At 37.9% G+C, this 26,349-nt stretch overlaps 2 protein-coding genes and 1 long non-coding RNA gene across 6 annotated transcripts; 2 read left to right on the top strand and 1 right to left on the bottom strand.

The window, feature by feature from the left end:
- Positions 1-536: 536 nt before the first annotated feature.
- Positions 537-13,574, top strand: LOC117415718 (deleted in malignant brain tumors 1 protein-like). 2 transcript variants are annotated; one of them, XM_034922051.2, is made up of 22 exons: positions 538-644; positions 1,034-1,066; positions 2,098-2,148; positions 2,922-3,173; positions 3,279-3,423; positions 3,671-3,855; positions 4,325-4,447; positions 4,771-4,827; positions 5,418-5,552; positions 5,879-5,920; positions 6,119-6,235; positions 6,387-6,431; positions 7,404-7,538; positions 7,865-7,906; positions 8,105-8,221; positions 8,373-8,417; positions 8,726-8,870; positions 9,671-9,879; positions 10,153-10,328; positions 11,592-11,980; positions 12,326-12,588; positions 13,137-13,574. In XM_034922051.2, the coding sequence occupies exons 1-22, from the start codon at positions 584-586 to the stop codon at positions 13,169-13,171; spliced, it is 2,802 nt and encodes a 933-aa protein (XP_034777942.2). In that variant the 5' UTR covers positions 538-583; the 3' UTR covers positions 13,172-13,574. The 2 variants fall into 2 exon arrangements, with proteins under 2 accessions (XP_058882215.1, XP_034777942.2); XM_059026232.1 differs by lacking the exon at positions 13,137-13,574 and having other exon boundaries at positions 537-644; positions 12,326-12,889.
- Positions 13,575-13,925: 351 nt separating this feature from the next.
- On the bottom strand, positions 13,926-19,967 carry LOC117415553 (ATPase PAAT-like). Of its 2 annotated transcripts, none has more exons than XM_034026065.3 (6): positions 19,274-19,967; positions 18,615-18,818; positions 18,200-18,272; positions 16,400-16,600; positions 15,365-15,807; positions 13,926-14,794 (listed from the first exon to the last, which is right to left on the bottom strand). In XM_034026065.3, exons 1-6 carry the CDS (start codon positions 19,345-19,347, stop codon positions 14,569-14,571), a joined length of 1,221 nt encoding a protein of 406 aa, XP_033881956.1. In that variant the 5' UTR covers positions 19,348-19,967; the 3' UTR covers positions 13,926-14,568. The 2 variants fall into 2 exon arrangements, with proteins under 2 accessions (XP_033881956.1, XP_033881955.1); XM_034026064.3 differs by having other exon boundaries at positions 19,278-19,967.
- A 1,979-nt stretch (positions 19,968-21,946) lies between these two features.
- LOC131737432 (uncharacterized) lies at positions 21,947-25,963 on the top strand. Of its 2 annotated transcripts, XR_009329032.1 has the most exons (7): positions 21,947-21,991; positions 22,499-22,552; positions 22,952-23,007; positions 23,114-23,184; positions 23,528-23,692; positions 23,800-23,845; positions 24,828-25,963. It is a non-coding gene; the product is annotated as an uncharacterized LOC131737432 (long non-coding RNA). The 2 variants fall into 2 exon arrangements; XR_009329033.1 differs by lacking the exons at positions 21,947-21,991; positions 22,499-22,552 and adding an exon at positions 22,582-22,719.
- The last annotated feature ends 386 nt before the right edge of the window (positions 25,964-26,349 follow it).

The raw sequence follows: 26,349 nt of genomic DNA, 5'->3' as shown, positions 1-26,349 counted from the left end.
GCTAATGGCACACACTTCGGAGGACAGCGTGTGTTTGTCTTCGCCCCTCCCGAGTCAGCGCAGGAGTGGTAGTGGTAAGCTGAGCTAAACAAAATAATTGGACACTACTAAATTGGGGAGAAAATAACAAAAAACTAATTGGTGACTACTAAATTTAAAAAAAAAAGGAAAAAAAGAAAGAAAGAAATAGTAGATCATTACACCCCAAACACATTAATCAATTTAAATAGAAATAACTGAGTGTGGTTGTCATGGCATCAAAAGCGTCTAATTACCTCCACTGTTTGTTTTCAAACACACCTTCCCTTGACAAAGGCATGTTAAACATACCGAAACATTGGAAAGTTGGCTCCCCAGAAGCACCCAGAATGGTTAATAGAATGAAAGGTTTCATTCAACCATAGCCACTGTTTTGCAAAACCAAATAAATAAGTCTACAGTGAAAGAGCTGTGTTATCTTAAATGTATGATTGTGGCTCTGATAAATAATAGGAGCTAAATAACAGTCCCATTGTTCAGCAGGTAGGGTACAGTATATATACCAGGTGTGACTGATCATTATAACAGACTGCGAAGGAGAAAAATGGAGACTGCAGTGCAACTGCTTGTATACGCACTGATTGCTTTTGGCAGTGCATTCCCAGGTATGTTATCATGAATATAAATTACACTGTAGAATAAACGTTACCGTGTTGTAATAATCATTGCTCCCCGCTTTGCCTCTATCGTAATGATATACTTGCATTTATTAGTGTTGTGAACTAATTGTGTATGGTTTCAGCAAATATTTTACAACGAAGGGATATCATTTATACAGCTGATGGTTTTCTGTTAATGTGCAGATTTGTTTTTCATACCTTTCCCATGACTTCAACAAAGCTAAATACTGAAGACTACTTCACTGAATATAATGAGTTTTACTGTGGTAGAAAATATGAAAATATTGACCCAAAAACTTTGCAAAAGCATCCACAACCAACTCACTGTTGTGTAAGATGGGAGTATTTATGCATTGTTTAATTGTGTTTTTCAGGATCTTCTGCCCAAGAAACATCTAACACAGCAGGTAATTTTCATCTGGTATTGCCCAGCATTGTATGATTGAATTGAATTGATTCAATGCCTGTATTTTATTGGATCTATGTTATGGGGTGAACTGGTCTATTACTGATTCATTAACAATAGGGTTTGGATTGAAAAACAATATGACAAACTGCGCAATTCCAGTATTTAATGCTAGCATTGCATTAACTGCCAAAAATATCAGCCCATCTTTCACACTCTTTGTTTCTTTTGTACTTTTTAAGTGAACCTGTAAGGGAAATAAAATGTAAACCCTATAAAATTCAAATGATTCAACAAAAATAATGTTCAAAATATCTGCCCCTCACTTTTTAAAATTAATATAAAATCCAAATAGTTATAAGCTCCTAATCAAACCCAGTACATTCAACACAATCAGTCTTGCCCTGTCAATTCAGTCTTCAGCGGTTTGCCAAATCAAATAAATGTGATAAGGAACTCTCAATAACTCTCAATAAATACCTGCTGTTTAAGGAAGTTCAATAACTTTAAAGTTTGTGAATCTCCAGCTTCCTTTTTCTCAGCATCATAAAATCGTTTGTAATATTACATCCATATGCAATATTTCCACGCTTATATATTATAAGATAGAGCACTTCCATACCATTATATGGCATCTTATTGCTTTGTGGCTCTCATAAAATCCCAACTGCAGCGTAGCAGGTACATTACATAAAGCTGACAGGACTGATAGTTGTTACAGACTGCTGAGGAGAAAGATGAGGACTGTGGTGCAACTTGTTGCATACTTGTTGGTAGTTTTTGGCAGTGCAAGAGGTACAGTATTATTTTTACAAAAGTTTGGTCATTTTATATTTTAAATACTTGTATCCTGGTAAGCTGCCTTTGAGTTGTTGTCATTGTATTTACCTGTGCATTAGTATACAGTATATAACGAGACAGTTAGAAACATGAACTGAACTGGACTATAGTATATGGATATGATCTTTATATTTCAATTAGTGTAGAACCTCCACCATTCTGTGGTTAAAAGCATGAATTTGTTTCTTTCAGGAGTTCCTTCTCCAAAATGGTACACCACAACAAGATACCCAAAGATATCCAGTAAGTTCCAACTGCTTTAACACAGTTCCAATGTTTTAGTGAACACACCGCTATATTACTATTCTGCAGTATTTATCTGATCCTAGTTAAAAACTGTGTTGCATCATTTTAGTGGTTCATCCACTGTTTGGTAAGGTGTTTATCTGATTTAAGATTGGGTTCAATATAAGCACACAACCCTTTGAGGTCTGTTTTACCCTACCCTGCCTCCATGCACACTCGTATACTTTATTAGTGAACAAGTGTTATTTTTGGTTTCAGCAACTGAAAAGTCAGAGCTGGGAGTTTACAGCACCAGGGAATTCCCCCCGGATTGCATCAACCACTTATTTTTATGGGTGATCTAAATTTGAACAAATGGGTTTTAAAACCATGGTTCGCATGTTTATTAATTTACTTCACTCAAGGGATTGTCTACAAAGTACACAACTTGTATACCTTGTAAGTTATCAGTCATTCAGTTTTTTTTTTTTTTTAATTCCCCTGGATTGCCACAGCCACTTGTTCTGGGGCAGACAGGTGGTTGAGGCAACCCGGAGTGATTCTCCATTGCTATAAACCATACTAAAAAAATAAAATAAAAAAGCTGTCCTGGGCATGTGGAAAGAACCAAACTGAGATCCTGCTTAATTATGACTGCACCGATCCTCATGGTATCAGGCATGGTTAGCTTGCAGTTGACGTGACAACCATGTCATGAACCCTAAACCTTTGTTTGAATGTTTTTTTTTTTTTTTCATAATGTATTTGTTCCTTTTCAACTTCTAAAACAGCCTGGCCCTACAGAACCACAGACTGGCCCTACAGAACCACAGCCTGGCCCTATAGAACCACAACCTGGCCCTACAGAACCACAGCCTGGCCCTACAGAACCACAGCCTGGCCCTACAGAACCACAGCCTGGCCCTACAGAACCACAGCCTGGCCCTATAGAACCACAGCCTGGCCCTACAGAACCACAGCCTGGCCCTACAGAACCACAGACTGGCCCTACAGAACCACAGCCTGGCCCACCACCACTTCTGGTACGTACCGCTTCCTCTTTTCACATGACTTGTCGGTCGTAACTAAGGGATTGCCTGCAAAGTACCAAACCTTACCAGTCATTCATATTATTATTTTATTTTTAGTACCGTGTGGGGGTCAACTGACTGGTGAAAGAGGAGAATTTACGAGCCCCAATTACCCATACCCCTACCCAAACAATGCACGCTGTGTCTGGTACATAAAAGTTGATCGACACAGTCAAATAAGCCTGACTTTGACAAATGTTCGGTAAGTAGGACATTGTTTAGTGTGCGTTACCAATAAATAAATATTCTTTTTTTTTGCGATTAATAATTTTTAAATTTTATTTTAGATTGGCCTAAACAACAAACAACAAAACATACAGTAACCCAAACCTAAGCAACCTGCCTCAAGCCCATCTCCCCCCAATTACTGTTACCATGTCAAACACAAGCACTTCAAAAGAGCTGTACAACTGAATGTGCATCGTGTTTGCGGTTATATTTATTTTCAGATTGGAATGCAGATATGACTATGTTAGAGTTTACGATGGCCCCTCAACCAGTTCTCCACAAATCGGAGATGTGTGTCAGGCTGACTATGAGACTTTTCATTCATCTTCAAATACCATGACTGTGGTCTTCACTTCCGACCATTCCGTCACAGGCACAGGATTTACTGCATCCTACTCCTATTATGGTAGGTAATGTAAAACTAAAAACAAAAGTATAGGACCCTGTCTGTACACAACGGTTAAAACGGTTGTGATGACTTGAATTCCGCTTGAAATTCAAAAAACTATTTGGATAATTTGACGTGCAAAGTATTATACTGAACACATACTGTACATACATAGTGGTCTAAATACTTCAAATTAACATACTGTAGCAGGCTTTACAGTACATGAAAAGTTGCCAGTTAAACAACAGAAATAAAACTCTATGCAAAACTTGACCCCCTTCTTTTCTGAAAGGTAATGAGATATAATAAAACGACCTTAAAGCTGGGAATAGTTGCTTCTTGTTAAGTTGTTAAACTACTTAAATTATCTAGAGTGGCCCTATAATTGCTGTATTGCTTAGTAAATAATATGTAGTTTATAATATATTGTTTGTGTGTATGAATCTATAGCTGGTTCACTGTGAACGTGTTGTTTCTTTTGTTTCAGACACTGCATCCTGTGCAGGCCTGTGCGGTGGATCTAATGCATTGTGCTCCTGTGATTCCAGCTGTGTGTATTCTAATAGCTGCTGCCGGGACTTCTGTGACGTCTGCCCTTATGTGAATTACAGTAAGAAGTACTGTGGAGGGGAGAGAAAGAGGAAAACCAAAACTGTATGGGTACAGGGTTTGAATTTCAGGGCGCCCGGAGCTAAGGCTCCCCTTACAACAGCTCCCTTTACAACAGCTCCCTTTTAGCAGGTAGAATTTGTATCAGGTGGGGGGGGGGGGTGTTCAGTTATATTTTATTTTTCAAAGGATGGAGAAACAATTAAATGAAATAAAATCATGAAATGATTTCTGTTTAAAATGTTCCATAACCTGTAACCTATCTATAAACTGTGATTATACTGCAGTTATTTCTTTCCCTACAACTCTGTTCTGTTCCTTTAGATTACTGCTCGTACACCTCCACTACTTCCTATCCGAACCCTACAACACTAGAACCAGGTATTTGCATTGCATTACTTTGCATAAGTATCACAACATAGTTGTGCCTACCAGACTGCTTCATTTATATTGATGTATTGTAGTCTTTATGCATAAAAAGACCAACAAAATACATATGTGTGCATGAGTAACATTATTTAGACACAGCAGTGTAGATCGAGGTAGTGCAGGTAAGGACACCCAATGTGGTAACCTGGGAATCCAGTTTTAAAGGGATAGCTACTGTTTCTGCATCCTGTTATTTGAGAGATGTGATGAAAAAAATATTCATTAATAACACCATCAAGGGGAAATCTCCACAGCACACCTCGTTTTCTGTTACAAATGTACTCTACAGTTAAGCCGTTTTATATGATTTTTATGTAAAGGGACCTTTTATTCCATTTTGCAGGTGTAAACATTATTTAATGATATAGAGAATGTGCTCGTAACTGATTATGTCACAGAATTTTGAATATCTGATTTGTCAAAGCAAAGAAAACCCTCTCTAAAAAAAATATGTGTTTTCTTGTACTGCTTGTCTTGTTTGGAAATTATTTCAGGTACTTCAAGTGTAGAAAAACGGTTTCTGACTGGTGCTTTTCTTTCAGCAACAACAATGGCTCCTGGGTCCTGCAGAGGCAACTGCTATGGATCTGCTGGGAATTGCTCATGCAGCTCCAATTGTGCTTATTATAATAACTGCTGTGATGACTTCTGTAACTACTGCTCCTATGTGAATAACGGTAAGTATTATACACCATCACAACCTTTATAACAAATCAGAACGCTTTTCTGCGGTACATTATATCGACATGCACCTGTTCTTGAGTCGTGTATGCAATGGAGCTAGTCTAAATCCACCTGTAATGTCACTATATGACCTTGAACAAAACTTATCTGACCAAATACTTTTGACTGACTGTACATGATTGTTAAGATGCATTGCACCTACATCATAGAGATAAGATAGAGATGAACAGCTGCAATTTAAATGCATTCTTTTCATTTTAATACACCAGATATGTATGTCTATTTACTCATGACCTAACAAAAAGTTTCTGTTCCCTAGGTTACTGTCAGCCTTCAAGCACCCCAACCCCAAGCACGCCAGGTGGGTGTTTGTTGTGTTATAACCCATCACTGTTATTATTCAGAGCTAAGTGGATACTGTTTGCCTTGGTAGGAGTCGTACCATAGACTTTTTATATTTTATTTATAGGCACATTTGATTCTTTCTCACACACCATAGAATACAGAAAACTCTCAACCTGTGCTACAGTATTTTTTATTTCTTTCTATTCATCACCAGGATCATGCTATGGCAGGTGCCATGGTTATGCTGGGAATTGCTCATGCAGCGCCAATTGTGCTTATTATAATAACTGCTGTGATGACTTCTGTAACTACTGCTCCTATGTGAATTACGGTAAGTAATGTAGGGACTATTAAACTGTAGCAATTGAGAACTTACTCAGAAGTTGGCAGTCACACTCCAAGCGTACATGGAAATGTTTGTATAAGAATGGTCATGTGCAGCCTGTGTGCTAATGCACTAAATACAGATTTTGTTTCCTCAGGTTATTGCTACTCGACCACCTTTCCAACAACACCACCAGTTACAGGTAGATATTTTAAGATTCAGTACATAAACTATTAACCTGGAGTCCCCAGTGGCTCACCCAGCATGTGCACTGCTGCTCGGAACAATCAAAACTTAAAGCAGGGACAAAGGCACTGAAGCCAACAACAAGTAGAGCATGGGATTAAAAAAAATGCTAGCAACTACGTCATATATTGCCTTTGAATTTAACATATTAAACACAGTATTCATAATACAAAATAATAACTATCCTTCTCAGAGCGTTGTCGCTTGTGTAGACTGACCCAAGTCAGCGCTAATCTTGCTGAATGATACGAGTCCTGGAAAGATTGTGAAGACACAACAAACAAACACCTGCTATCTTGCAAACTTTAACTGTGAGACTGGATATGATGTAAATGAAATGTTTAATTTTCAACAAATAAAGCTGCTGTTTCATCTGCAAGTCTGGGAAGCAAGGCAGAACATTACTTTTTTTTCACTGTCATAATGAAGCCAGATGAAGTCTCCACTAAATGTTCGTCTTCATTTTTTTCCCTAATTACTTTCTTTATGATTATTGATTTCAGCGCTTTCCTTTTGGCTTATTGGTTGCTTAGTTGTAGAAAACCCGATTTGTAAAGATTGTCCATGTAGCGGGAGTAATCCTTACCAACACAGCACTTTGGTAAGCAGTCAGATTCTAATGGTACAACAAACATCGTGCTGCGGGAACATTTTCTGTTACAAATGTACTCTACAGTTAAGCCGTTTTATATGATTTTTATGTAAAGGGACCTTTTATTCCATTTTGCAGGTGTAAACATTATTTAATGATATAGAGAATGTGCTCGTAACTGATTATGTCACAGAATTTTGAATATCTGATTTGTCAAAGCAAAGAAAACCCTCTCTAAAAAAAGATGTGTTTTCTTGTACTGCTTGTCTTGTTTGGAAATTATTTCAGGTACTTCAAGTGTAGAAAAACGGTTTCTGACTGGTGCTTTTCTTTCAGCAACAACAATGGCTCCTGGGTCCTGCAGAGGCAACTGCTATGGATCTGCTGGGAATTGCTCATGCAGCTCCAATTGTGCTTATTATAATAACTGCTGTGATGACTTCTGTAACTACTGCTCCTATGTGAATAACGGTAAGTATTATACACCATCACAACCTTTATAACAAATCAGAATGCTTTTCTGCGGTACATTATATCGACATGCACCTGTTCTTGAGTCGTGTATGCAATGGAGCTAGTCTAAATCCACCTGTAATGTCACTATATGACCTTGAACAAAACTTATCTGACCAAATACTTTTGACTGACTGTACATGATTGTTAAGATGCATTGCACCTACATCATAGAGATAAGATAGAGATGAACAGCTGCAATTTAAATGCATTCTTTTCATTTTAATACACCAGATATGTATGTCTATACACTCACGACCTAACAAAAAGTTTCTGTTCCCTAGGTTACTGTCAGCCTTCAAGCACCCCAACCCCAAGCACGCCAGGTGGGTGTTTGTTGTGTTATAACCCATCACTGTTATTATTCAGAGCTAAGTGGATACTGTTTGCCTTGGTAGGAGTCGTACCATAGACTTTTTATATTTTATTTATAGGCACATTTGATTCTTTCTCACACACCATAGAATACAGAAAACTCTCAACCTGTGCTACAGTATTTTTTATTTCTTTCTATTCATCACCAGGATCATGCTATGGCAGGTGCCATGGTTATGCTGGGAATTGCTCATGCAGCTCCAATTGTGCTTATTATAATAACTGCTGTGATGACTTCTGTAACTACTGCTCCTATGTGAATTACGGTAAGTAATGTAGGGACTATTAAACTGTAGCAATTGAGAACTTACTCAGAAGTTGGCAGTCACACTCCAAGCACAGATGGAAATGTTTGTATAAGAATGGTCATGTGCAGCCTGTGTGCTAATGCACTAAATACAGATTTTGTTTCCTCAGGTTATTGCTACTCGACCACCTTTCCAACAACACCACCAGTTACAGGTAGATATTTTAAGATTCAGTACATAAACTATTAACCTGGATTCTCCAGTGGCTCACCCAGCATGTGCACTGCTGCTCGGAACAATCAAAACTTAAAGCAGGGACAAAGGCACTGAAGCCAACAACAAGTAGAGCATGGGATTTAAAAAAATGCTAGCAACTACGTCATATATGGCTAATATACTGCCTTTGAATTAAACATATTAAACACAGTATTCTATAGTATAATGCAATTTTTGTTTGTTTGTTTGCTATATATGAAACACTGCAGTACTTTCTTGCATGTTTTTTTTCTTTTGTTTAATTAGGTTCCTGTGGAGGTTACCTGGAAGGACCGTATGGATCATTCTCAAGCCCCAACTACCCGTATAATTATCCAAATGGAGCCTACTGCACATGGTACATAAAGGTTGAAAGAAATGATAAAATATACTTGACATTCCTTCAAATACAGTAAGTATGTTTTTTGGAACGACCCATTATTAGTGCAGACTCATTTGGCACCAGTGTCAACATAACTCTTACTTCACATGACACAGAAAGGTCACAAGAAAATCTATTTTATAAATGTAAGTTCATTTTTGTGGACAGAACCTACATTCATGATCAATGCCGTTCATCAACACTCTGCGTATTCCAGTCTACTCGCACACCTAAAGCGAAAAAGATGAAACAAAAAAAGTTCTGCAACAATGTGATTTTCCCGATGGCGAGATGAATCACCCTGTATATATTAATTGCTTTGTGGAGCTCTGTTTTCCCGATGGCGAGATGAATCACCCTGTATATATTAATTGCTTTGTGGAGCTCTGTTTTCCCGATGGCGAGATGAATCACCCTGTATATATTAATTGCTTTGTGGAGCTCTGTTTTCCCGATGGCGAGATGAATCACCCTGTATATATTAATTGCTTTGTGGAGCTCTGTTTTCCCGATGGCGAGATGAATCACCCTGTATATATTCATTGCTTTGTGGAGCTCTGTTTTCCCGATGGCGAGATGAATCACCCTGTATATATTAATTGCTTTGTGGAGCTCTGTTTTCCCGATGGCGAGATGAATCACCCTGTACATATTAATTGCTTTGTGGAGCTCTGTTTTCCCGATGGCAAGATGAATCACCCTGTATATATTAATTGCTTTGTGGAGCTCTGTTTTCAGTTGTTCAAAGTATAATGGAGCATCTACTTTTCAATATACACAGAATATGGAAAATATCTGTGAGACAACAGTTTTTTTTTTTTTTTTTTCAGAATGGAAGCATGCAGTAATTGTAACTGCGATTCAATTTCAATATATGATGGACCTTCAACCAACTACCGTCGCATAGGATTTATTTGTCGTAATAATGTAACTGTATTTGAATCATCTTCAAACGCTATGACAGTGGTGTTCAGAACAGATGGGTCTGTCACAGATACTGGGTTTTATGCCCACTACAACACTTTACATCAAAACCGAGGTAATTCAAATACACATTTAATTTAAGTTACATTTGACATGTTCATTACTATATGTTTATATAGGGGATTTTTGTTTCTGCATACTATATCCCCTACAGTCTCAATTATTAAAGAAGGCTAAATAAAGTCATTCGTTTTAATACTTTTTAACAGGATACACAGGGAGATACATCTTCTTTAAAGCCATTTATATTGCAAGTAGTGCACAATTTAAACCCAATTTTCACTCTCTAAAAGCTTCATTTTCACTGCTGTTTCCTGCTTTCTTAAAGCAAACATCCAGTGCAGTTCCGACTACATGGAAGTGACTTTGCAGAGGTCTTACATTGAGTCCCTGGGCTACAATGCCAGTGAATTATACCTGAATGATCCAAACTGCAGACCGCAAACCACGGGCTCTCAGGTTCTGTTCAGAATACCGCTGAATCGCTGTGGAACGCTCCGGGAGGTAATGCCAGTCCCTAAGAACATGCAGCTTGGTCAGAATTCCTGCACAGTACCTGCATTCATCTAAATGCTTTCAACTTGCCATACCTTTTTAATATTAATATTTTATTGCTTTCACAATATAACCACTATACATTTCCAGTTCACCTGCATACAGTGGTAGCATACAATCAAATACAGTCAATGCCACAGTTTACTGGTTAAAATGAAAGGGTCAACTAAAGTTACAAAAAAATTAAAATAATGTAATACCGATATGTAATACAATTATTTGTTTATTATTATTATTATTTGTTTATTTAGCAGACGCCTTTATCCAAGGCTACTTACAGAGACTAGGGTGTGTGAACTATGCATCAGCTGCAGAGTCACTTACAACTACGTCTCACCCGAAAGACGGAGCACAAGGAGGTTAAGTGACTTGCTCAGGGTCACACAACGAGTCAGTGGCTGAGGTGGGATTTGAACCGGGGACCTCCAGGTTACAAGCCCTTTTCTTTAACCACTGGACCACACAGCCTCCTATTGTATATCTCAGACATATAACATATTCATAAAATAAGCTCTATTGCATAGTTCTGTAAAGCTGACAATTTCCAAATTAATAATAATACTGGGGGTTTCGTATCCTTCCAGTAAGTTTATATATATTTTCTAGCTATAAGAAATGTATACCTAAAACTGCAGCCATGTTCTGTACCTGGCCACACCTTGTTGCAGTTCCTGGTGGTTGCACCATTCATGTTCCAGTCAATAGCCTTCAGCTGCTACTGCACACCCACTTGTGGAACTCCCTGCCTAAAAATATTTCCAAATGTAAATCACCCAAGAATCACCCATAACTATCCAGAAGCAGAATATGTAGTACAATACTACTACTGTATAGAAACTTCAATATTTAACTGAGTCAAAACATCTGTTAAAGGACTTTTATAAGCTTCTTTCAGTATTTACTCAAATTAAACTGGGATTGAAAACTATTTTGGCAGCCAGGGCTACCCATAGTTACATAAGAAGCTTCCAGAGATGCTTGTCGTTAAAGTAACTACAGAAATGTGTACGTTATCATATATGAAGACATCGATCTCCAGAGTTCTGAAAAATGTACTGTATTTCCCTTGCTAGGATTTGAACCTATTGCTAGGATTTGTACTGTTTATTGAGCTGGTTCAGAAATACTTGCAGAATATAACCTGGACATCTGGAGTAGGACTCAACTTCCCTCCGTATAGTTTCACCACAACCCAGATATTTTCCTTTGCAGGTAAATAACGGAAGCATTGCCTATTACAATAACATCAGAGCTTATAGTTCTGGAGGAGTGATCACCCGCCAAACCAACCTGCAGCTTCGCGTGGGCTGCAAAATGGAACAGAACACAATGGTGCAGATCATGTACGTGGCAAAGGAAGAGGTGACTGCCAACGAAACCAGCTGGGGCCGATACAGCGTCAACATGGCGTTCTATACATCAGATTCGTTCTGGAGACCTGTTCATGAATGGCCATATTATGTGGATTTGAACCAAGACCTTTTCGTGCAAGTGCAGCTCAACAGCTCAGATTCGGACCTGGTTGTGTTTGTGGACACCTGCATGGCCTCTCCTTCTTCACATGACTTTGTGTCAAAGACCTACGACTTAATCAGAAACGGGTAGGACTATACTTATTACTGAACTTGCACAATGTTGTCATTATCAGCAGCTATATCAATATATAAAAGATGAGCAAGGGGAATAGGGTACACACAAACAAATTAAATAGACACCAGTTTTGCCTAAGGTGGCACATTCAACTTTTCAGTTGGCAGAATAGAGCACCCTTAAAGTACAAAGCCTCTTAGGAGAAAAGCATGCAAGCGACAGAGCCATGGGGACACCCTACTTACCATGTAAACGTATTCTAAATTCTATATTAGAATCTGAGTTAACAGAGCACTTATGAAATGTAGATGATTTATAATCCATCACATACTTACATGTACTGTTTGATTTTTCAGGTGTGTGAGAGATGGCACATACTCTTCCTATTACTCTAATTCTACCAACACTGCCCGCTTCAAATTCAGTGCCTTCAAGTTTCTGCGCAGCCACCCTTCAGTGTACCTGCAGTGTAAAATTGCAGTGTGCCGGGCCTACGATTATTCAGCTCGCTGCTACAGAGGCTGCTTACCCAGAAGCAAGAGGGATCTGAGCTCGTCCGAAAGCAAGACTGAAGTTGTGGTGGGACCCATCAAGCTGAGGCAGGAGGGGTCTCCTGGAGGTAATCAGAAAGTAGACACTGCTAAAAAGACATCAAACGCAATTATGTTCTTCTTTAACTTTTTCAGCACAAAGTGTTTGAATTGATCAGCCTATACCTTGCCTGGATAAACCACAGAAGGAAAAAAAACAAAAAAACGAAGAATAGTGTGTGTATATATATATATAATTTTTTTTTTTTGTTTTGTTTATGCCAGGAAATCCACTTATTTGTTAAGAGTAATCCCAAGAAACCATGTTAGATGGTGATTGAAATCTAGGATGAAATGCTGTAACTTGTTCCAGAGTGAAAAAAAAAAAAATCCCCTAGTAATTCCCTAGTTTATTTGCCTATGGACAGTAAAGTTTCTTGAACACTGCATTGGGTTCTGTAACATACTAATGAAATAAATTCTTATTTTATGAACAGACGTTGTAACGTTTAACATGTAGCAGTAATATATTAGGCAGCATTACAGTACAAAATCCTTCAGAGATGTACATTAGAGGAAATAAGATTGTCTATATAACACTATAATAAATAACCCTTTCTAATGTGTTGCTTTTCAGACCAGATGAAAGCGGGTGAAAAGGCTCCTGCGTAAGTTCCCACATAAAGATCCAAGCAGTTATTTCTCTGAATCTACAGCAGCAGCTTTTACAGTTACCTGCACTATATTATCAAAACTATTAATTCCTGAACTTTCTCTGTAATCATGTTAGCAGACAAGCATTGGATGACATTGCTATCTGTCATTTTCATTTATAAATGGCACCAGGCACCAACATTATCCTTAGCAACTTACATCTTTAAGCTCAAACAATTTTACTGGAGAAACTATTCATTAAACAGTGTTTAAACCTAATCAAAATGTATCCTAATGCTGAAATCCTGTTTCTCTTGTTTGTAATAATGATCTTTTAGACAATATTATAGTTTATTAAAGCTGTAACAATACTAATACAATAAAATGGCTTTTAAAAGCACATTGTTTCTTTTAGTTTCAAATTATTTCACCACAGCATTCCTTATTTGCCTGAAATGGGTATCAAGTAGTTCCTTCAATTGTTTTTTTTCGCTAGGTTTATCAAGTTAGACTGTCATTGATTAGTGTATATTTTCGTTTATCGCTTCCGTTCAAAGACAATAAAAACACTAGACCCCCTAATTTTAGGTATTACACTGTTTCTTTGTGTACTCATAGTTCAAGTGGTCTTTTGTCTACCCAATTTATCAAAATAATGTTTGTTAAAATGTAAATACTGTATGTAAATACACATCCTGCACATTTGCAACATTCTAAACAAAAAAAATGCATTATATGTGCAGATCTTAACTGTACTAAAAATAGAATTAACTTTATAAATACATATTCTTTAATTGCCTGAATGTAACACCTCCCTTTTTTAACAGAAATACAGCATTAATCAAATGTTACCATAAACATTTTAAAGGTTTATTTCTTGAAAATATCACATGGTGCAGAGTACACCATGAAAGCAGGATATGGTTTTGTGCATTTAAATTTTAACCCAAAAAATAGTCAACTGATAGCGATTTCTTGTATAATACCATTTTAGAAAAAAAATAAATGTACTTGAAAACTGCAACATACACTGTGACTTAAACAATATCCCTTTCTAAAATAATGCTGCTGTCAACGACATGCTGCATTCTGGTCAAATGGGGGCTAGAACAAGAATGAGGGTCTTTACTATTTTGGTAAATGGTCTGGGGCTATGCAGCTCAAATATTAACTCCATCAGTAAAACACACAAGCAGGTCTGTTCAACTGAACTAAACAGAGGTCTAAAAATGGCCCATTCGATACCAAGGTGAGGCATCTAGTAACAGTACTCTTTAGTGTTTTGTTTTTAACAAAGCATTAAACACCCTATTTTAACAAAATCAAATAGCAGCAATATGTATATCTGCCTGTATTATAATCTATTGAATAGAGTCCCATTTCATTTACTCTGCTCATCATCCGATTGGTCTTGGTTATGCATTTCCATTTACCAGTGCTCCATGGCAACCACAGTCCTGTTTGACCGTCTTGGGGCCGTCAGCCCTCCGAACGATGTCCAGCACAGACTGGACCTTTCTCTCCAGACTGTCCTCCAGTGCATTCAGACGCTGGTCTATGCAGTGCATGAGTCTTTTCTCCATCATCTCCATCTGCTTCACAAGCACCTTCTCTAATGAAGAGCAGCACACGTGTTCCTTTCTGTAGAGCAAACGCAAACAGAGCAGTGAAATACAGCTCAGCTGTAACGTTTCAGACAGGTTTTTATTAACAAAGGTCTATAGGAAAATGTACAAAATGCCAACATTGTGTACTGTAGCAGTTTGTTTTTCATTTCTGTCTGACTCGTTTTTTTTTAATTAAGTAAAACTTTTATGCCTGCGTTACATATATCTTTCTAGGTTTCATTTGTGGTAGTGACTTACTGGCCACCTGAGAACAGTCTTGCCTTATGAGGAAACGAAAAACATTATCCCACGTTATCCGTGTGGTGTAATTTTTTCATATTTATAAATTCTCATTACATCTTCAAAACCCTGTATTTTATTTATTTTTTTACATTAAGTTATCAAGGTTTCAAGTTTGTAAAAATTACCAGCATCAGATGAATGCAGTTCCAATACTGTCCACAAGGGATATCACTTTCCTTACACACAGCAAGTTAAATGAAGACACGTCTCCGTTCCAGTGTGTGCATTTCCAGTGGAAACTGAGGATTGGATTATTTTTAAATGATCTTATACTGTAACAGAATGCTGGTTTTACACTTACTCCAATTCTGGACCTGGCTTGCTCCTTTGCACCGCTTCACTCTTCTGTGCTCCATCCTCAATGCGCAGCTGTTTCACCTGACCGCACACACTCTGAAGGAACGGCAGCATGTCTACACCGATAGTGTTCTGCTTCTGTTCGGTTTGGTTACGCAGGTAGGATGAGACCATGTCTGTGATTTGGTTTGCAGGAGGGACCTTGTTGTCCACTCCAAAAGGATGCTGAAGACTTTCAGTAGTCAGCACTCCTCCTGCAATGACTTCTGCTTCAAGGCTAGAAGCAGAGCTGTGATCCAAGCTGCCTCCTGCTAATTCAAAATCCTCTGCAGTTTGTGCATTGACGTCAGGGGTCGGTCTGGATCCTGCATTTTCTTTTCCAAGAACTGGAAACTGTCTATTTCCCATGAGAAGCCCCAGAAAGCCTCCCAGATTATCTTGCTGGTTCTGGAAATATCAAATATTATTATTCTTACTTTCATTACTGTATATTTCTCTAGGAATATAAATTAAGGACAAATGGGCATTATCACTTACTAACACGAAGGAAGAGGTATAATTTTCAAATCGTTTACTGTTTAAAAACTTGTTTATTTAACAAAATGAAAAACAAACAACTAAATAGTACAAGATCTCTTATATCACTCTAATGTCGTTTCTCAATTTAACAATATCATTGATTCATTTTTCCCTTAAAAAAATAGAGTGGTTATACTTTAAAAAACAAACAAACATGCGAGTCCGCCAGGAAGCATTACCAATGGCTAAAGGGCATCACATTAACAGTCAGTGCTGCGCAGTGGTGGGGTATGTCCTTGTGAGTTCCTTAAAAAGGGGCAGCATGAAAACATGGAGTTCCCTAGCAGAAAATACAAGATGCCTTCCTTACTGTAGTACTAGAGTAAACACTTCAATAGATAAAACATCTTATTTTAAATAGCACTCTATTAATTCATCCCTGCTATTTCATCATAAGTTTCTCTTTTCAACCCACCCAGCATCTTGTCCTCTTACAGCCTCTTATCAACACTTGACCTACCCTCTGCTGAAACTGGACCATGTCCATGAGGTGCTGTGCTCCTGGGGAAAGCTTGGTTCCCATGGACTCCACAATAGTCTGAACTCGCTCCAGGTCAATGCTCGTTCCTCCTGAAGGAAAGCTTACAGGCCTCTTGACAGGTTTCACTCCTAACAAAACATTATTAATGCCCACTCTGTTTTTTCTACCTAGGGAAAGTAACTGGAGAAAAAAAGAACAGTGCATTGGTTAAATATTTTTTTCTTAGAGACCATAAGCAATAACACTATGTAACACAATTTTTGTTCCTGGGTAGTAAGTGTTATTTCCTAATTGCTTATGCCTCAAAAGTATAGAAAATGGCTATTATTCCCCACAAACTTTACTTTTGTGACCAGGAGTGATATTTTGAAATTTACCTATTTCCAATGAGAAAACTGGCGAATTTGTGTCTTTTCGTTCACATAAAGTCAGGAAAAAACAACATATAAATCCAAATTAACATGTATTTATACTAAAGTAATACAAAAATGACTACAAAAGATTTAGAAGCGAGTAGTTTTTCGAGATTTACGATTATACTGTAAATCACTTTCACGAATCAGCCCCCAAATGTAGTCTCCCATCATGTTCTCGTTATACTGTCCTTCATTGACAGCTCATCCAGGAGCCTCAAAGCTGTGCTGCTCCATAATGGTTACAAGTACCTGTCTCTTCCCCTGGCTCACTCGGTGCACCTCAAAGAGGATTACAACAGCATCAAGACCTTGCTGGACGCCTTGAAGTATGATGAGTACGGCTGGGACCCCCGGAAGGTGCTGATGCCACCACTGCACATTAAATTGGGCCTTATGAAACAATTTGTCAGAGCTCTAGATAAGGAGTCGGCAGCCTTCAAGTACCTTCAAGACTTCTTCCCTAAGCTGTCTGAGGCAAAGGTCAAAGCCGGTGTCTTTGTCGGACCACAGATAAAGAAAATCCTGGAGTGCAATGAATTCCCCAAGAATCTCACTAGTAAGGAGAAAGCGGCTTGGAACAGCTTTGTCGCAGTGGTTCGGGGCTTCCTGGGCAATCACAAGGCCGAAAACTATGTGGAGCTGGTTGAGACTCTGGTGAAGAACTACGGCACAATGGGCTGTAGGATGTCCCTCAAAGTCCACATCCTTGATGCTCATCTTGATAAATTCAAGGAGAACATGGGAGCGTACTCGGAGGAGCAAGGCGTGCGCTTCCACCAGGATATACTGGACTTTGAACGCCGCTACCAAGGACAGTATAACGAGAACATGATGGGAGACTACATTTGGGGGCTGATTCGTGAAAGTGATTTACAGTATAATCGTAAATCTCGAAAAACTACTCACTTCTAAATCTTTTGTAGTCATTTTTGTATTACTTTAGTATAAATACATGTTAATTTGGATTCATATGTTGTTTTATTCTGACTTTATGTGAACGAAGACACACAAATTCGCCCGTTTTCTCATTGGAAATAGATCAATTTCAAAATATCACTGTCCTGGTCACAAAAGCAAAGTTTGTGGGGAATAATAGTCATTTTCTATACTTTTGAGGCATAAGCAATTAGGAAATAACACTTACTACCCAGGAACCAAAAAAAAATAAAAATGTGTTACACGGTGTAATAAACACGACTTGAGCGTATAACATCATCGGTTAAAGGATAGCGGGAGGGACTGTAATGGTACCATTTCAATGATTTCAAACTGCACCGTTAAGGAGAAGTTACACAGCGTTACACTGTATAACTATGCAGTTGACAACTCACAGTTCTGCTTCCACAATACCAGGTGTTCTTACCTTCACGTCACAAGACGTCACAGGACACTCGAGATGTAACCGTTTCTTGTACAATGAAATACTTTCATTAACACTGCAAAAGAAAATAATTTTAAACTTATGTATTCTTCTAGATTTGCTAGGTTCAATTTCCTGTTAGTCTCATTACAGCTTGGTGAAGTTTAAAGCACCACTGTGGCCCCTCCATGTATATCTGGTGCATCAGAGTGTAACCATTAACCTGCCCCCTACCCACTGCAACACTTGTGCTGCTAGTGGAAGTAAGAAATATTAAAGGCAGTTATAAGCAAGATGGGGGAACCAAGACAATTGACCTAAATGGAATTTAAATGGGATGCTGTCGGACATTTAAGTATGTAAAAGTGTGTTATATTTAAAAAAAAAAGAAAAAAAAAACAAAAAAAAAAAAACATACCCATTGATTTGCAAACTGCTGACTTTCTCTCCTCGACAAGTGCCACAGTACTCTGTGTCTGAATACACCTCTATGATGCGAGCCTCGCTTACCACCTGCAGAAAGGCTATTTCACAGCCTCCCTGCGAGGTACACTGGAGATGAAGCACACAGGGGGAATCTCCCCCATTGTCCGGCGGCTGCTCCAGAAACACTAGCTCATCCCTATGAAGTACAAGCAGGTTGGGATTTGAGTGCTAACAAATATATAAAATCTACTGCTTATCTCTTTTCGTTGACAGGACTAAAGCAACTGTATAGACCGAGATCATACATTTGCTCTCATTTATTGCTTTGAACAATAAAATAGCACATGGTCTGCCAGCATTAATAATACATGACCAATAACTAACATATTTATTAATTTGTTATAATAATCATAATAATAATAAAAATAATCTACAGGTTAATTCCATAACAATCTAACGTTTGTTACAATGAATAAACCAGCCTGTTATCAAGACTAACACTTCCTGATGATCCAGCTTCAATGTACACTAAAGGATTAGTACCAAACAACACAAAAAGTCTAATATCGACTACTTCAAACCTAGAATCGCCCTACAGAATGTCCTTGGTGGAAAACAAAATGGTAATATTCATGAACATAAACTACTTACGTACTTATTTGAGTGATCTGAGCATTTTTCTGATAACTCTGCAGGACTGTTAGCGGTAACCAAGCACAAAACATCCCAGAGCTGGTCAGGAGATGACGGCTCCCAAGACGAACGTGCAGAAATTAATGCATTTTTATTTGAGCACAAACACTGGTTTGCCATATTATTATAACCTAATTAATGAGATAACTAAAATATCATAACCACAGTATTACCATTCAACGTGAACAGATGTTGCACAAAAAAATGTATACGGTAGTTGTGCTCGCACTGCTGTACCTGGCAATAAGGAACTATAATTTGTAAACCGTAACGATACAGTTGAGTCAGCAAGCTCGAATTAATAATTAATTAACAGTCGGCTAAACTACATGTTATTAATTAAGAACACTGATAAGAATTTTCTTTTGTAACCGTCTTCCATAACTTTGTGAAAACTTGATTTATTTTCATAAAGTGATTTGCAATTCATCCTCCCCTCTCTCTTTGTGCACATCACATTGTTTATTGTATATACATACGTGAATTCATCTAGTTATCTAATCGTGCGGGGAATTATTACCCTACAACACTACACGTTCAAAATAAACGACTGAACAAATTAGCAGCAAATACAATCAATAACACAACATACAGATTTGTTCTGACAGTCTAAAGCGGCGAACCTGCTGAAGGACCCATGCTAAACGGGTAGCCACAAATTCTGCACGAAAATAAAAATTCTACATTTGAATACTGGGATATGTAAACTTGTATTTTAAACTATTTAATGTGTATTATTAATTATTTGTAATATTCCTCTTTGTGTGTGTTTGATTTAAATGTGCACCTTGCTTTAACATAAATGAAACAGGCAAAAGGATAGACCACTGAGTGGGGCCTAATACAGACAGACATTATTAACCAGCGAAAGCCGTAACGTCAGCAGAAGAATAGATTGTACAAAGTTGTTTGTACTTTCTTTGGTTTGTTTTAGTAGGGAAAGTACTGGTAGGTCTCTACCAAAGAGAAACATTTGTTAATGTGACAGGACAGGTTGTACAAATAGTTTGAACACCACAAGTTTTGTATATAGGCTGTCCCTCCCATAACGTTTTTCAAATGTTCGAGCTGAGCCGAAATTCCAGCCTCACAAGACATCTGAATCCGGCTGCGAGCCGAGCCGAGCCAGGGGCGGGGTTAAGGATTTCCGTCATTACGTTGCATCAGTCAACTTTAGTAAATCGATATAATCAGTAACATGTGATTATAAAAACGATCTCAGTTAACGTAGATAGGCGCATCACACAGGGTGAGGCAATCCACACACAGTCGGAGGGCGGGCGCAAACCCGGGACCTCTCGCACTAAAAGGCACATCGCCGATACCGCTGGAGCCGGCTCCTTTGCAAGGAGCGTATATTATCGGGCTTATGTATTTGTGTTTAATTACATAACCTACCAGCCCTGCTGCTGACTCCCCCACCCAAACTCCCCTTACGGATCTACGTTAACTGAGATCGCTACAATATTTAGGTGCGTTTTTATAATCACATGTTACTGATTATATCGATTTACTAAAGTTGACTGATGCAACGTAATGACGAAAATCCTTAACCCCGCCCCTGGCTCGGCTCGGCTCGCAGCCGGATTCAGATGTCTTGTGAGGCTGGAATTTCACGGTTTGGTTCTCCTTCGGGCTCCTTCGACAAATAGCCAGTGGAGCGCCACCCATACTTGTACCATACCCAGCCCTCCCGGGTCGGATGTGCCAGTGGAGAAGGGGCGTTACACCGTCTGAAAATGGCTGATCTTTATTGATTACATTAAAAATCTGTCTGATCAAATTCAAAACTGACATTATTTCAGCCTGGGGGCAAGCATGCTGCATTCCACCCATTCTAGAGAAAGACTAGAGTTACTTTCATTTCTGACTATGGAAAAGAATAGCCCGTCTGGAATAATTGTACTGCAGGCAACCTTGCTAAACACTACTGGTCGGTTTCATAGACTCTGATTAACACGAATCCTGGACTATCTAATCTTACCTTAGGTAAGGCAGTCCGAGAATAGTGTTTATTGGTGTCTGTGAAACCAGCTGCACAATATTTTCTTAGTATCGCTTTCATAGGTTCTAACATAGATGAGCCTTTTGCACACTACTATCAAACCTTCCCCTGGCTTTGAAGATTTGAAACCAGCTGGTTGTCACCATGTCACTTTGGGGCATGAGGTATATGGACACTGCTATAGTCATACCTTATTTCAACCCTGGTTTCAAACCCACCCTGATTACTAATCTTGGACTACTTAATAATTAAGACAAAAGTAGCCAAGCATTAGTTATCTCCTGTCGCTACTGGTTGCAGTATAGTTTGTATTATTCATCACATGGCAAATCCTAAATCTTTTAAGCTGAGGAAATAAAACACAGCTACACCTTTAATTCTGAGGTACACACATCTTGGCTTCACTGGGGTACAGTATTTTGAGCCTCTGTATAACCAATGCCACTTAAAATGATTTTGCCCATTATTATTATTATTATTATTATTATTATTATTATTATTATTATTATTATTATTATTATTATTATTATTATTATTAATAAACATACCAAAAATACAGACACATGCCACAACTAAGATAACTATAAATTACAAATATGTGACACTGCTGTCGTTCCAACTTCCGAGCAAACACGTGGAAATGAAAAGGAGCTGCAAATGAGAGCACGTGGGTAAGAGACACTGAGCTCGGAGTCGAGGTGCTATACAAAAAAGTTGTATTCACTTTTTAGTTGCAAAGTTACCGTTGCATTAGTGTCGTAAGTATTAACCTATTTTATTTTTAACGAACGTCTAAATTTACATTTTATTTGGCAGTTTTTCCTTCCACGGTGGTACCATAGGTACGTTTATTAGCGGTATATAATTTTAATTATACTCTATGTTTGTTGGTATATTAAAAGTATAAGACGTGGAAGTATAGAACACAGCAAGTGTACATTGATTGTTGGATAAGTTTTTTGTTTTTTTTTGTTCTCGGAAAACAGCTTGGTCGCAAATAAACGATGAAGGTGTCTCAGGATCGTCAGAGGAGGCCAGGCATGCAAACTGCAGTTTAAAACGTGCACACACAAATAAATAAATAAATAAATGCATGAACCAATTACAAAACCTCTTTGAATGATTTAAATGTGAGGTTTTGCAATACCCTTGAACAGTTATTTGTGTATTTTTCCAAGGACACCCTGAAGATAAAAATAACTCCACCATGGAAACCATTTACCAGAAAAGAGGTAAATACTGTAGCAACACAGAACGACAAGGCTGGTTAGCAGTCAGATGCGTTCCGATAGATTTGAATTGAAATGCAAACGCATAGTGCTTAACTCTTGGTTTATTTTCTAATGATTTCAAACTAGACCTGCACACAGTTCTGGATTTCAGACATACCCTTGTTAAGGTAAACGTTATTTGAAAAAGCAGTGCTGTTTTGTTAGTCATCAAAACGATTTCCTCTACAAGGAACAAGCAGCAGTTTGCTAACCCTAACACACAATTACCTAATTCTGAAGAAGTCACATGACAAGCCTGTAAATCTGGCTTGCACTGATCCACAAATCAAATTCAACCGAATAATAGGAAATACCACAACCTACATACAATCAATGAATTTATGTATTTTATTTTAACAGCGGAAAAGTCACAGTGTGAGGTGTATGTGGGCAACATCCCCTTCAGTGTCAGGAAGGTAGGTATTGCAGAACATAAGAAAATGCAACAGTGGAATCATTTGCCACATGAAAATGGGAATATAACATATAACACATATATTGCATTTTGTTTTGTGTATTCAGCAAGAGATTGCAGATCTGTTCAAAGCATTTAATCCACTCAGTATTCAAATAGTGCATTCAGAAGAGAAGTGGTAAGTTGGGCCATTTCATACTCAGTTGAAACTTTGGGCATAGCTCTGTGGAAGTCGCCTACCTTATTTGGTTGTGTACCCTGATCTTATAGACAATGTAAGAACCTGCGCTTGTTTGTAGTGCTGGGGGTTGGGGCATTTGTTGCTGCTAAATATCTTGGTATTCCTGGAAAAAAAAATGTATTTAAGCAAAACTAGTAACTGTCTTCAAATTGTCAGTAGTTGCATTCTCCTCACTGGTTATATCTTGTGTCTTATACTGTATAAAGCTGTCTGGTTTATGATGTTCACAACCTTTGTGCAGCATTTGATTTCAGTGCATTTGATTGTTTTCCACTGTAAGCCTTTGCTTTTAAGCTTCGCCTTTGTGGATTTTGCCAACCAAAAGAACGCACAGCAGGCTATCAGTCGGCTGAACGGCAGTGTGTACGAGGGCCATCGAATCATTGTCAGGTCTGCCTATACGTCCAGAGTGAGTTCCCATGAATGCTCCACCTTTGAAACAAAGGTAAAATGAAACCACTGTTATTTTTATGGTTTATATAATTTTTCAGTGTTCATCTTAGTGAAGTAAATTATCTCCCAGAATTGAACCTAGGGCTTTATCCCTTACAGGTTAAATAATTAAGAGTGAAAGAAGAGTCAAACGGTTGCAGTGCCTGTAAGTAGAAATTAACATAGTAGTATGCACATCCAGGCTTGTATATCACTATAAGTAAAGGTTACTTCGTAGGCAATTATAGGATTGTACTTGTATTATTCCTGATGGGCCCAGTCCCTGACCACATTCCGGTGCCTCCTTAAGACTCACCTCTTCAAACAGCACCTGTAGAACTCCTCTGTTTGTATCCTGGGACACTATCACCCTTCATGTAAATGTGCTTTATTTTGCTCTTATCTGCCCCCTATTTTACTGCATTTAATCCTGTACTTCAGAATACTGTAATCTGCCAAGTGTTTAACCTGTAGTACTTTGTATTTAATCATATCCTGATGTAACTATCACTATTTAATCATATCCTGATGTAACTATCACTATTATCTGCTGTATTATTGAATTGTGGTTTGTCACACTTGTACTTTGCTTGAACAAAAGTTATTGTATTTCTTACTCTTATTGTATTACTTGTATTGTAACACTTGAAATGTATTTGCTTACGATTGTAAGTCGCCCTGGATAAGGGCGTCTGCTAAGAAATAAATAATAATAATAATAATGATGGGGTGTGCTGTATTTCTCTTGGGACAGGATGTAGGGATAGGTCACACGTACAAGAGGAAGGTACAGTATCTGCATCCAATCTGATTGTCATCAACCGATTGAATGGGACGTTAATAGGAAATGTCAGCCCATTCGTATGGGCCGGTAGGGAATCTCATATCTTCACAAGGGTCTATGTGATTCAGTGGGTTGATCACAACCTTCTGAGCACAGCCATTTGAAAAGATTTAAATCCGGCCCTTTTTAGTTTAATAGTTTATTGAGAATCTTAAAGTATGGTTGTGTGAGGGTGGGGGAGATATTGCAGTTGTTATAAGACTTTATAGGACAACACATTGGCTGAAGGCATAGATTTAAATTAATGTAGTAATGAAACAGGCAACAAGTTGCAATGTTTATTTATTTTTTATTGCACTTTCAGGTTCTTGCAAAGAAGCTATAGGAGGTAGGAGACTGTTTGCACGCCACGGTGTTGAGATGGTTTCCGATCAGGAAGATGAGAATCAATTTGGCTTGAAGATGGCCGTGAAGAAAGAGAAACTGGAAGAAAAGAAAATGCTGCTGGAGATAAAGAAGTTAGAAATTGAAATCCAGAAACTGCAATTAGAAATCAGAAAGCTATGAGCTAAATTAAATCAAAATGATAGAGCTGATAGAGCTGCTACTGGATAGAGCTGCTGATAGACCTGGGTAGGCAATTCTTTTCTAGTAATGGGCAAAATATGAAAAGTGCATTTGTGAAATTTCTTTATTGAAATCTTTAATTTTCTAAAATGAGTGTGTTGTTCTCTCTAGTTCAGCAGCTGTAGCATTGTGGGGATGATCTATACCACGAGGCAAGCATGATAACTGGGATCTCTTCCCTGAAGAATATTTTAAATTTGAGTTCCTTTCCAGTTTTTTTTTTTTTTTTTGCATAGAGCAAAAAAGTCTGCTGGGCTAGGAGTACAGCGGCTGTTTTTGTTTATTTAATTTGAATTGGTAGCAAACTGTTGTCTTTAACAGTTTGTGTTTGAACTGAATGCTTCTTTTTTTATAGAATACATGTATAAAGTTACCATTGTAATATAGTTGACCACTAGGTTATAAAAAAGGAGATTTTTCTCATTCTGCAAGATCCTGCACCATAATACAGATTTGTTCTAGTTTGAATGTATTGCAGTTGATTCTTATAGTTTAGCTTTACTTGTAAAAACTCCAATGACGTAAACTTTTGTGACAAACTATTTCTTTAAAAATGATTTACAATATGGTCAATTTGATGTGGTCATATGGGTATCACTTTACTTTGACAAGGGCATGTTTAAATAATGTGCTGTATTTCTAAGTTTTAATAAAATACACAGATCAGTGTTCTATCTGACACAGTGTGTTTAATTTAACTTTATTAGTATATTAAGAGTTAAATAATGCAGCTTCACCTCTAAGTAAACAGTGCTTTCTTTTTTATTATCTTTTCACAGATCAGTAGTTGTGTGGGTGTTTATTTTTTTAACTTTTAGGCATAATGTTTATGTTCTGTCTGGTAATTTTTTCAAGCTGTGTTGTCATTTTGTTTTCGAGTGCATTTTAACTTCATTTTATTTACTATTAATAAATATATCAATTTCTTTTCCAGCTCTTAATTCCTAGATTATCTTTCACCATTGACATGTGTGTGATGTAGGTTAGATTAGCAAAGTGTCTGTATAATTGTAAGAGTCATCACAAGCAAGAGAACATGTATTGTTCATAGAAATAGGAAATGAAACTTGATTCACTTTGTCCATGGCTCTTGCACCTAAACAAACCCTTTCCTGATCAAGACTGTATTTGTGTACATGTCTGGTGAAAGAGAATTGGACAACTGCAACTCACGCACTGCTCCTGGACTGAAGTCAAAGCACAAAAACAGGACAAAGTCAGTGCAGTAAGAACCACTTAGAATCATTAGAAATATCAGA

This window comes from Acipenser ruthenus, chromosome 7 (assembly GCF_902713425.1).
Source record: "Acipenser ruthenus chromosome 7, fAciRut3.2 maternal haplotype, whole genome shotgun sequence".
Classification (NCBI taxonomy): domain Eukaryota; kingdom Metazoa; phylum Chordata; class Actinopteri; order Acipenseriformes; family Acipenseridae; genus Acipenser; species Acipenser ruthenus.
This window is presented reverse-complemented; position numbering and strand designations above follow the sequence as displayed.

What these genes read in the sequence shown, in the direction of transcription:
- LOC117415718 (XM_059026232.1), top strand. Translation starts at nt 584, where the DNA reads ATGGAGACTGCAGTGCAACTGCTTGTATACGCACTGATTGCTTTTGGC. An exon ending in AAGATACCCAAAGATATCCA is followed by an intron (nt 2,149 to 2,921) that starts GTAAGTTCCAAC and finishes CTTCTAAAACAG; the next exon opens with CCTGGCCCTACAGAACCACA. An exon ending in CTGCTCCTATGTGAATAACG is followed by an intron (nt 7,539 to 7,864) that starts GTAAGTATTATA and finishes TCTGTTCCCTAG; the next exon opens with GTTACTGTCAGCCTTCAAGC.
- LOC117415553 (XM_034026064.3), bottom strand. Translation starts at nt 19,435, where the DNA reads ATGGCAAACCAGTGTTTGTGCTCAAATAAAAATGCATTAATTTCTGCA. An exon ending in TGCTCAGATCACTCAAATAA is followed by an intron (nt 18,819 to 19,277) that starts GTACGTAAGTAG and finishes TGTACTTCATAG; the next exon opens with GGATGAGCTAGTGTTTCTGG. An exon ending in AAGCCAGGTCCAGAATTGGA is followed by an intron (nt 14,795 to 15,364) that starts GTAAGTGTAAAA and finishes TTTGCTCTACAG; the next exon opens with AAAGGAACACGTGTGCTGCT.